Genomic DNA, 12188 nt, shown 5'->3' with positions numbered 1-12188 from the left:
TTATAGGGGTTTTCCGCCAAACTTCTGAGGTGAATTTATGTCTGGTGTTTTCGAATATACTTATCCTTTTTGCAATAGAGTCATAGCGAGTCTTCTTAAAGCGTACCTGCGACACCCCATCCAACTTGGGCAGTGTCGCTGAATCTAAAGCAAGGTACCCGGTTAATCCTCCGAACTTTGGGTTGATGAGTTATGATTCTGGAGTATTAAGGCATAATGTTTTGACTTACATCACCAATTTAACTCATAATTCTAATTTATTGAATTAGTTTATTATAGATTTATTGATATTTTTTTTATCTGTTATATAATATTTAAACTAATATATACTTTATCTGTAATTAAAATTGTTATTGTAATAAATAACCGGTAACTTAAATCTATTGAAATTAACTTTTAAATTAGATTACAAATTATTAAAATATTATAAAACGATATTTGATTGATTTGATATTTTTAAAGGTAAATTCAATATTTATAGATAATATCATTTTGATATTATTATTTTGATACTGAATTAATATTATATCGATATTGCATTTATTAAAAAAAAATCATTATTGTTATAACAATATCAAAATGATATCGTTTCGTTATTTGTCAATATCGATTAGATAATTATAAAGTGATATCTTTATGATATTATATTGACATTGACATAATATCAAAATGATATCATATTAATATCGTATTTACTTTCTATTTTTCATTATTGTTATAACAATATCAAAATGATATCAATTTGATGTTTCGTCAATATCGTTATGATGTCGATTAGATAATTATAAAGTGATATCTTTACGATATTATATTGATATTGAATTAATGTTAGAACGATATCATATTAATATCGTATTTACTTTCTATTTTTCATTATTGTTATAACAATTAACAATATCGAAATGATATCAATTTGATGTTTCGTCAATATCGTTATGATGTTGATTAGATAATTATAAAGTGATATCTTTACGATATCATATTGATATTGAATTAATGTTAGAATGATATCATATTAATATCGTATTTACTTCCCATTTTTCAAAAAATTCATTGTTGTTATAACAACATTGAAATGATATCGATCTGATATTTTTTCAAACAAATATCTTTACGATATCATTTCGATATATTGAATTAATATTGAAATGATATCATTGCGATATCATAATGATATCATTTGCAAATCGATATCGCCACGATATTTATTTAACATTATTATTATATCAATTCGGTATTGTTTAAAAATTCAAGGTTTCTGTAAAGTATATGTATACCTTTGAAAGAGATAAGTGACAAAAGGAAAGGGGAAAGGTAAGAAAGGGAAAAAGGAAGGAAAAGAAAGGAGAATGAAGGGAGGGAAAAAGGAAAAAGAGAAACTAGAATAAAGGGAAAGGGGAATAAAGGAAGGAAAAGGGCGAGGAGAGAAAAAAGAAATATCACGATGTTAGAGCAACTGAAACCTTATATTTACTAAATAGCAATATTTAATAAGCATTAAAATTTTATATTTATTAAGTGATAAATGCTTAATATATTAAATAAGTACTAAATTTTAATATTTATTAACCATTTAATTTATTAAGCATTTTATTAGTATTTTAAGTAAATACTCAAATGCATTTTACCAACATACCTTATATTTTATAAGTGCTAATAATAAATATTAATAAATTACATATGGGCTGATTTGTCTACCTTTAATTAAAATATTAATTTTATTACATTTTTATTATACAAAATACTATATAATATACAGTAAATTGGAAATGAGTATTAAAAAATTTTTATTTAATGTTATTATACTATAATTTGGTAAATATTTCTTTTAAATAAATATAATTCTTAGCACTTACTATATATGTTAAAAATTTGTATCTCAACTTAAAACGTAAATATCTTCAGATCCAGTGATCCAATTGGCAAGCTCTTTTTTCGTTCATATAGACCAGATCAAAGGCTTTCCAAAGAGTCTAAATTTATAAAAAATGGATCAGTGGATCCCAAGATATTTGCATTTAAGCATGTTAAAAAGTTCGTACCTCAACTTTAAACGTAAATATCTCCGGATCTAATGATTCAATCGGCAAGCTCTTTTTTCGCCTATAAAGCCCAGAACAAGGGCTTTCCAACGAGCCTAAAATTATAGAAAACGGATCAGTGAATCTTGATATATTTGCGTTTAAAGATGGTAATACAAACTCTGATATAAAATAATTATTTTTTATTTGTCTTTTTATTCGATAAAAGAAACAAAAATGAGAATAACTTTTTAAAGCATAATACCTAGAAGTTATAGTACTAGTAAAAGCGTAACTAATATCTCTTGAAGCTATAATAGCCTTAGCCTTTCTCCAATCCAAAGCTAATAATAAAAATGATATATACATGAATTTATTCGTCGTCCAATGGTCATACAAATATGAATTAGGACTCATTGGATTCGTCTCGATGAGACGTGTCAAATGGTGCTAAGATCATGTGTCTAGCACCAATAGATAGCTTGCTAATGCCAATTTTTTATAAATCATTTAGTGTGAATTAACTACGATCTATTTATGCTAGAGACATGATCTTACCACCATTTGACTCGGCTCATCGAGACGAATCCAATGAGTCCTAATTCATATTTGTATGACCATTGGACGACAAATAAATTCATGTATCAGAATTTCTAATTTTTAACGCTCTAAAATTTTAAAAAAAATGCGAAACTTGATATTATTCGTCATCCAGTGGTCGTATATGAACAAATTTGTATTCATTGGATTCGTCTCACTGAGACTCGTCGAATGGTGCTAAGATCATGTCTCTAGCACCAATAGATAGCTTGCTAATTCCAATTATTTATAAATCATTTAGCGTAGGTTAACATGTGATCTATTGATGCTAGAGACATGATCTTACTATTATTCGACGCGTCTCGTCGAGATGAATCCAATGATATATGGCTCAACTTTGTACAATTACTAGATGGATGGTGTTACCCCTAGTCATGTGTAGAGTTACAACTTACTGCGCCAGAAGATCATGTGGAAAATTAGGATCTACTGTGCCCAACTGTGCCAAGCCGACCTAGCCGCAGCCTACTTAGCCTATTATTTCTATTATATTTATTATATTAATTATATTTAATATAATCGATATAATTATTTTATTTATTATATTTAATTTATTTATTATATTTATTATATTAGTTATATTTATTATATTAGTTATATCTATTATATTTATTATATCTTTATATGTAGTAACTTTTATATAAATAACGTTGGTATTTTCCCTCGTTATAAGTTGAGTTCCTTCAGTTCGAATTAGTTTACCTTTAGTTCCTATTAGTTCTTATTCTTGTAATTATAAAGTTCTATAATAAAGTATAACCTTTTACACTATAAACAAACTCCTTATTTTAAGCGTGTCTTGTTTGATTGGATTTCAGTTATAGTTAAACGTACTTAATCTCCCTGACTGCAAATCATAGTTAATCTATTCAACGTATCGAATCGGTTAACAACAGCTATTCGATTTTTCACATTTTTATAAAAATTGGATTAAACCGAATTGAACTGCCAGTTTTTTGATTTGGTTCTTACAGATTTTAGCTCTAATCCGAACCGTTTATAATCTGGACCAAACTGACCCGTTTGGAGCTTTAGTCTTTAATAATACCTTCATTTCAGTCTATAATTATTTATAAAAGATTCGTAAAAAGAATATTCAAATTATATAAAATATAAAATCTGTTGATATTTAACGAATTCTAGTATTTTTTTTGTTAGTTTCAGGGATTGAAACTGGTTAGTGTTAACTGGTTAAAGGATTTTGAAAATTGGTTAACCAGTTAAAACTATATTTATTATAATTCTAGTCAGATTTATTATAATGCGGCCCAGAGACATGTAAATTATAGCTACGTGTTCCTAAACTTGAAGTTTTAATGCCAAATTTTTTTCTATTTATTTATAATAATTTTAGTGATATATAGTCTTCCTATAATTAAATATGCAAGTAAAATCAAAAATTGGTACAATTTGCAGTAAAAAAAGTTTTTAAAATATTTTTAATATTAACTGATTATTAACCGAGTTTTAACTGGTTAAGGTTTTTTTGGACAATTTCAGATTCATTATTTAATTAATAAATTTGAAATCTCCCAACTTTTCTTTTTTTGCTAGGTTTATTATCATTATTATTACTTTCACTTTCTAACAATTTGACATTAGCATTATCTTAGCTTAATATTTGTAATTTGAGATTATTAATTTCAGCCCAAAGAACTTCATTTTTGTGATTGATATACTTATTATATGAATATAACTTGATGTAATCTTAACAAAATTCATGTAATTCTGATTCTAGCTGGATATTTATAGAGAATGATCTGGTTGCATTTCAATTGGTTTATAAGATAATTTTTTTTCTTTTTTCTTTTTTTTCTAACTTTTATGTAGTGAGTTCTGTGAGAATCCTGCCTACTATTAAGATAGGTCAACCTGTGACCTAAGGTAAGGTTTACATATAAAACTCTTTAAAAATTCTACTATAAAAGGAAATTTTATGTTACATTGTTATGATTTTTTTCCTTTTTAATCAATTAACCAATAGAATTTAAGCAAATCTTAAGGTAAGGTTTCATATGAAAATGAAATTTCTACTGGTAACATATCTTAGTAGTAGGCGGGGTCCTGTTCTGTGATTGCCTTGTAAAGAAAGAGGGGCATTTATGCTAAAATAGGCTGTTTCAAATGTACCTTACTTCTGAGCAAATATACTACCTAACAGTATACATATAGGATGCTTTTCAGCATGATGAAGTTAATTATATTAGATTGTAGTTTAGAATTTTAATTTACTTGGTAATATGCTTTAACTTTTATTTAATAAATTATCAAATACATTGCAGTTAAAAAAAAATACTTTATCTATAAAGTTTATTTATAATTATATATTTCATATTTAAGATAAAAAATGGTAAGTAAAAGGTAAAAGCTTCTTTTTAAAATTATTTGGTGCAAATTATTAAATAGAATGTTGAGAATTTAAAAAATTTACAGAAATTTACTTATTTCTTATTTCTATAAATTTTAGTTTTTAATATTTAGAAAGTAAACCAAGCAAAAAAAAAGCCATTTTTTATTTTATTTTTAAAAGTTAATGTTCTAAAGGCTAATTTAGTATTATCTAAATAAAAAAGTTCTGATCCTATATTCTGGATCTAGATATATTCATGAACATCCCAAAACACCAAAGACTGGGCATAAACAGGCAAAATAACATATAATTTCTGGGAACTGTATATTGATTAAATTAATCCCTAAATTGTTGTAATATTGTTGTTGATGCTATTGTATTGATCCATAAATTAATAAGTATTACCATGGCTTCTTGCCAAAAATGCTTCAGGTATATTCTCCCAGTATGTATTATTCTTGTAAAATCAGACTAATAATAAACATTTTGTAACTTCTGCGCAAATAAATATTTGATGACAATTTATACTACTTTTGCATATTATTTATTATTTGTCACATTATTTCATATCACTTATGTTGCATTTACGAATTCAGAATAAAATTAGTCTTTTTAGATTTGAAATAAGAATTATCTATCCATGATTTATTTTCTCTTTATTAATTTATTTCGAAAAAGTGGTTTATAAGAATTATAAATAAGGTAATTATTGAAATAAATCTTATCCTCTGTATGTGAATAAAATGAATTGAATGTATGCGTTATTTAAATTCTTAAACAGATGCCAAAAAGAAATCATAAAAAAATGAGAGAAAAGGAAGACACGTGCTTATCGATCAAAATCGATAAAGTGAATAATGAATGATCGGATTATTAAGTTTTTTTTTTGATTCCCACTAAATATATTGTTTTTAATTGATTTTTTTTTTAAAAAAAAAATCACATGAAGGAACACGCAATGAAGTTATATATGCAAAAAAAAAAGATTTGAGAATATGCAAGAAAAAAAACAATGTTAATTTTTTTTAAAAAAATACTACAGGTAAAAAAAAAAAATTTTAAAGAGGACCGGGAGTGAATTTAGAGGTCCTCATCCATAGCATCGCTGCCAGGATCTGATAAGTCAGTTCCGGCTTCAGAACCGAAAACTTCTCTAAATTCAGGCGATTCATAGTCTGCCCGAAAAAAGATAGAGTTGGCGGTTGCAGCCGAACCAACAGAAACGACAGACGTCGTTCTGCTCATTCGAGCCCCATTTGAGACAGAGCTAAGGTCTGTTGAAACCTTACTCTTTTTGCTCGACTTAGTCGAGCTAGACGACCTCGTTCCGTTGTCAGAATCATGATCCTGTGCGACTTCCTCGTATTTCCTTTTTTCAACTTCGCGAACGGTCCGTGACCGCGTTGCGTAATGGCTGGTTGTGGGTGTAGCATCATCTTGGAGGCTCAATGAACCTCGTCTTGATACGCTGGCGCCGGAGGATGCCGAAGATTCGGCATAATTAATTCGAGTGGCCCGGCGCGTACCACTTCTTGTGCGGCTAGCAACTATTTCAGAGTTTGCGTGCAGTAAAGCAACTCGTTGTGCTAATTTTTCTTGACGTGCTTTTCGAGCATCGCGCTTTTCTTTGAGCTAATGAAGATATGAAAGTTTATATTTATGTTAATAGTAATTAACAAAATTATTAATTATTAACGATGTTTACCTGAATTGTTTTTTTGACTTCAGGTATCAATTCTTCGACCAATCTTTTATAAAGATCTTTGTCGAGTTTTGCGGATGGCTTGATCTCTTTCGGATTGTTGATATAGTTTTCCACGTCTTCAACTGTCGTCGTTATTGCCTCCCAGATTACTTTAGCTTGCTTACTTTTACCCTTACCTTTTAGAATTGTTTCTCGGTAAAGCCTTGCACCATCTACATATTGTTATTGGAAAATTTTATAACATCAATCAATCAATCGGCAACGCTAATTTTTATCTCTTTCTACATAACTTTGATTAAAAAATCAATTTAACAAAGTATTACTTACAGCCAAAATAATAATATTTTCTTCCTCTTCGATCGATGCCATATGGTTTTACTTCAAAGGCATTCTCCTCATTCTTTTTTCCGTTTCTGTATTCAAATTCAACCATTTTATGGATTGTAGGATTATCTTGGAGTTGCCATGTAATAAGTTTATTCAATATCAGCACCTAAAAAAAAGAAAAGAGAAAATTAAATTCAATTGGATTTATCATTTACATCATACAATAATATATACCTTGTCCTCGACGCTGAGTTCATAATAGCTTTTGACTCTACGGAGTGGATTAAAATCTTTATAGAAATGATATCCTTTTTTAATTTTCTGATCGATCGTATCTGAAAGCAATTTTTGCCATCGCGATCGTCTTTGTAAATATAAAGAAAGATTTGTATCAATAACTTACGAAGAAGAAAAATGTAAACAGAATATTATACTTACTCAATTAGCTTCTTGCGATTAAGACAACAGTTATTAAGAAAAGTGCAATGTAAATTCTCGATCAGGTCATTCTCATACTCAGCTGCAATAGATCGTTCTAACTCCTAGACAAGCAAAACATTAAAATTTTTATAGTCACAAATTAAAGATCGCTGACATTACCTCTGGCCAGAATTCAATTCCTTTCAAAACAGACTTAAATTTATCACAGAAAGCGACGATATAGCAAGTTTCTTTCATCGAACGAACTTTCAGTTCGTTTTCCATAGTTGTGTTAGTTTCAGACGTTGTAGACATTGTAGAAAATACCGATAAAGTTGTATACAAAAGTAATATAAACTAACTACATATAAAGCTCTATAATATTTATAATTAAAAAATTGTGCAAAAAAAGGGTATTTTATAAGAAAAGAGATTAATTGTAAGTCGAAAGATCGAAATTATTAGTTGATCAAAAATTTATCAGCTTCGCAATTTATTTTAGTAAATCACGAGAAGTGCGGCGCAGCATTTGACATTCCTATAATTTACTCATTTTAATAAAATATTTTTTTATTTTAACCTTATTTTAGTTATTAATTTAAGCTATTATTATCAAAAATTGTTAATTTCTATGTATTCCTTTTATTTTAAATTAATATTGTATTTGAACTCATTTAACCCAATAATGATTTATTTATGTGAAATAAATGGGTAAAATTTAACACAATAAAAAGTTTAAACATGTAATATATAGAAATAGTGATGTATTTTAAATGATTTAAAACTTTAATCTAACTTTAAATAACAAATTAAGCATTAAAAAAATGTGTCTTCAATATATTATAATTATATACTAAGCTTTTTATTAGTTTATATATTAGAAATACAAAATTCTTCTAGTATTATTTTTTCATATAAAAATTTTAATTCGGAACTAATAATTTAACCTACATTACGCATTTTTATTCCTCTTCCTTTTAAGAGGAAATATTCAAATTTTGATTATGAAATATCTTATATTTATTAACATGTTAAATTTCATTATTATATTATTTCACTTAGAATTTTATTCGTGCTTGTCTAAGGTAAATTATTATCGTTTTCAATAAGATAGAAATTGTGATATATTGGTAAAACTTTATAAAATTAAAGAGGGCATGTGTGTTTATAGTTGTGGTAATAGAAAATTTAAGTACTTAATGATACGATAAAAATGTTCCTTCAAAATGATAAAGATCTATTGAATTGTAAAATCTGTAATAAATTAATAAAGGCACTAAAGGCACTTAATAAACAGAAAAAATATTTTTTATTCAGTATATTGTCATAAAGTAATTAAAAAAAATATACATTTATTTAGGACTATGATGTATTCCAATTCTGCAGGATATTGTCGTCAGTCCGGTGTGATCTTTTTTCCGGAAGAGGTTTCAATTTCTTTCTCGGTAAAGCCTGATTTGTCTTGTACTTTATCCAGCTCATCAATATCGTTTGTGTCACATTTTGTCCTTTTACTACTATACTTCTCGGACTTTCCCGTATCATCCATTTTTTCGTTCTGTTGCAATTCAATTTCAACCTCCTTCTTTTTCCGTTTATTACGTGGTTTTCGTTTTTGTGGTTCGATTTTTTTTTCTTGAATAAAGTCAAACACGGTTCCCTCAGATGGTTTATAAGGTTCTTCCACGTAATTTTGTATCCAATTAACTGAAGCTAAAAGGTCTTGTTCTGGAACATAACCTGGAATAATCCAATATTGTTCGATTCTACCATCTTTTTCTTCCGATTTTGGTACATACGAAATTAACTCGAGAAGTAATCTGATTATGGGATCGCTATTAAGTGCTTTCCTTTGTTCTTCGTTTTCATACTTAATTATATAATCCAATGGTTCTTGACCATCTGCAGCTTTACTTCGTTTTCGGACAACCATATGCATAGTTGTTTGAAGCCATTGTAATATTGGCAATTTTCCCTCATTAACAAGTATGGCGACAACCACTCCAATTTTTGAAGGCCAATCAAGAAAAGACTTGCACTCAAATTCAACAGTATTTAGATGTTTCTTTCGGAATTTACGTGGATTTCTAGTTTTTAATATTTTATCATAATTTTTAGATTGTTTTTGTAATTCATGAGGCATTTCAGCTTCTTTTGCATCAGCGCTATCAACTTTGTGTGGCCTCAACCGTTTTTTATTTTCGATTTCGTATATATATCCATTTTGCAATAACTTCACATCAGTAACGTTTTTAGGAAACAAGAGTTCAATATAAATTAATGGATTTTTTTCTAATTGAGCAGTAAGTTTATTGACTATCCATTCAATGAAAATTTTCAAATTCTCCTGTGAATGGCTCAATCTTTGTTTAGTGCTTGAATAATCCTTTAGTATACGATTAAATACCTCCATAATAGAAAGCTAAATAATTTAAATTAATCATTAGCTAAATTAGAACTATTGGAAATGTGATCAAACATTATTTTAAATACCTTGAAGAACATAGCCTCTAATTGACAGTGTTTGGCAATTCGGAAGAACATCATTGTAACGTGTTTGATGCTTTCAGAATCGATTTCTTGATATTCTTCCAACAATATTATATAATTTTTAACCGTAATTTCATTCGCAAATTTATTTTCAATCTTTTCAAAAGTGGCTTTATAATTAATATTATGTTCTTCGTTCTCACTTTTCTCATAATAATCTGAATCAAAAGTTTCTTTAGTTGTACGATTCTTTTTTTTACGAGGCCGTGACTTCTTGCATGTTTCAACATACTTATTTGATTTTACGCAGTTCTCAAGCAAATGTAAAAACACGTGAGCTGTGGCGATTACACTCCGTAAATATCCAATTGAGTGAGAATGAGATTTGTATTCTCTAACAAGTTCTGGAATTATTTCTAAGTTTAACGATTCCTGACAAATCTCTGATTGCAATTCATTAGCGATCCATATTTCATCTATGTCATCTGATGATGCCAATACTTTTATGGTCAAAAAATTTTGTCTTAAATATTCAACCGCAAAATGAAGTTCAGACCATAATTTTTTTTCTCTCAAAAGCCTTATCATTCTATATGCTAGTAAAATTCCTTCTCCATCCATTATCTTTGAAATAATCTCGAAGTCATAAAGATTTTTTGAATTGGATTCCTTTCGTCGATCGTCAATTGACGACGATGATGACAACATACAATCCGGATCAATTGTATTTCCTTGTTTCAACAATAATCGTAATTCGAGAAAATAGCGAACTATGTATGAGTAGTGCACCATAGTTTGCGGGATTTCATCATATTCTCCATTTATCAAGTCTTTCTTGAGGGATCTTAGCAAAAATTTAAATCCATTTTCAAGAAAGGACAATGCAGTCGATTTCAAACAATCTTGCACATTAGGATTGAGAATTTGATGTTTTCTTAACTTATCGAATTCATCTAATGGCTTTGTTCTCTCATACTTCTTCCTCTTTATATCATCTAATGCTTGTAAACCATCGCCTTTTAATGCTTTTTGTTTGTGAACTACTAGATCAGGACCGTCGGGGTTTATAATCCAAACTGAACCTTTATAATGTGGATTTACGTTATTAAGCTTTCCCTTTTTGGCCATCTCTTCGTTTAATAATTTTTGGGCTTTCCATATCGTTTCTCTTTTAATATCTATAAATAAGCAATTAGGATTGACCCCGAGAAATATATGATAGAAAATATCAATAAGTATAACATCCCAATCAATGACATCATTTTTATTCGTTAAAAGGTTAAGGAAAAGGTCAATAAGTCTTGCATTTTTATATTCTAAAATCAAGTCATAATGAACTCGACTTCTTTTATTTTTTGAGAGACTTTCAGAATTTGGTGGGTCAACAATCGCTAATAAATTCCGACAAAAATTGAGCAAAAGTCGAATGATGTTTTGATCCCGTTCTGTCCTTTCTTTTGTTACTATACCAAGATATTTATCCAATAAAAGGTAAATTTGTTGTATGACTGTCGATTTTTTGAGAATATAAAATTTATAATTGGATCGGGCAGTCAAAAGTTCGCTTATTTTAGAAAGAGTTGGCTCTTTTCTCTTTTTATTATTGTGTTCTTCATTATTTTCATTATAGTCGATATCAATACCACTTTCATCATTTTCTCTTTCCAATATTTCTCGTGACTGTTCGTTCGGATCTTCAGGCCAGGTCATGATAACCATCAACTCAACACAAGCTAAAGCAAGCCGATTTTGACGTTTATCGTGAAGATTTGTACAATTTAATAAAATAGGTATTAAATCTGAATTGAACGTCTCAAAATTGTAAAGTAGATGTAGAACATCAATTTTAACTTGTCCTTCTAGGCGAAGGTATTCTTTTAAGTCTTTAAGACAAGCCAAACATTCATCTCCAGGTTGATACATTTGTCTTCTACTACCGTCCTTCTTCTGTACTGCTTCAAAACCTCCCAAAGCATTACAAATATTGAAAATAACATCCCTTAAGGAATCGTTATAAGTTGCTTTGTCCATTTTCATTAGTTTTCGTAAGCTGAAAAACTAAAACGCGTTTTTTTTTTGCAAGACGCGTACCATATACTAATCAGTAGAACTCGTCATTCCCGGAATTATAGGATCAACATTAAATCAACATTTCATTAAGAAATTCAAATTTTAAATAAATTATAGAATTAGAATTTAAATGAAAATCAGAAAAAAGAAATTTTAGGTTTTATTATTATACAAGAAGTGATGTACAGATTAAATATAATGATAA

At 28.3% G+C, this 12188-nt stretch overlaps 2 protein-coding genes across 2 annotated transcripts; both read right to left on the bottom strand.

Moving 5' to 3' along the window:
• Positions 1 to 6051: 6051 nt before the first annotated feature.
• On the bottom strand, positions 6052 to 7738 carry OCT59_022838 (uncharacterized protein; the record flags this gene model as incomplete). The annotated part of the gene is made up of 6 exons (XM_025321329.2): positions 6052 to 6603; positions 6677 to 6888; positions 7004 to 7169; positions 7238 to 7367; positions 7442 to 7545; positions 7604 to 7738. 6 exons carry the CDS (start codon positions 7736 to 7738, stop codon positions 6052 to 6054), a joined length of 1299 nt encoding a protein of 432 aa, XP_025169152.1.
• Positions 7739 to 8714: 976 nt separating this feature from the next.
• OCT59_022837 (uncharacterized protein) lies at positions 8715 to 12041 on the bottom strand. The gene is made up of 2 exons (XM_025321330.2): positions 9917 to 12041; positions 8715 to 9845 (listed from the first exon to the last, which is right to left on the bottom strand). Exons 1-2 carry the CDS (start codon positions 11948 to 11950, stop codon positions 8820 to 8822), a joined length of 3060 nt encoding a protein of 1019 aa, XP_025169153.1. The 5' UTR covers positions 11951 to 12041; the 3' UTR covers positions 8715 to 8819.
• Positions 12042 to 12188: the final 147 nt, after the last annotated feature.

Source organism: Rhizophagus irregularis, chromosome 32 (assembly GCF_026210795.1).
Source record: "Rhizophagus irregularis chromosome 32, complete sequence".
Classification (NCBI taxonomy): Eukaryota; Fungi; Glomeromycota; class Glomeromycetes; order Glomerales; family Glomeraceae; genus Rhizophagus; species Rhizophagus irregularis.
Note: the sequence above shows the minus strand (reverse complement) of the source record. Positions and strands in the feature narration are given on the sequence as shown.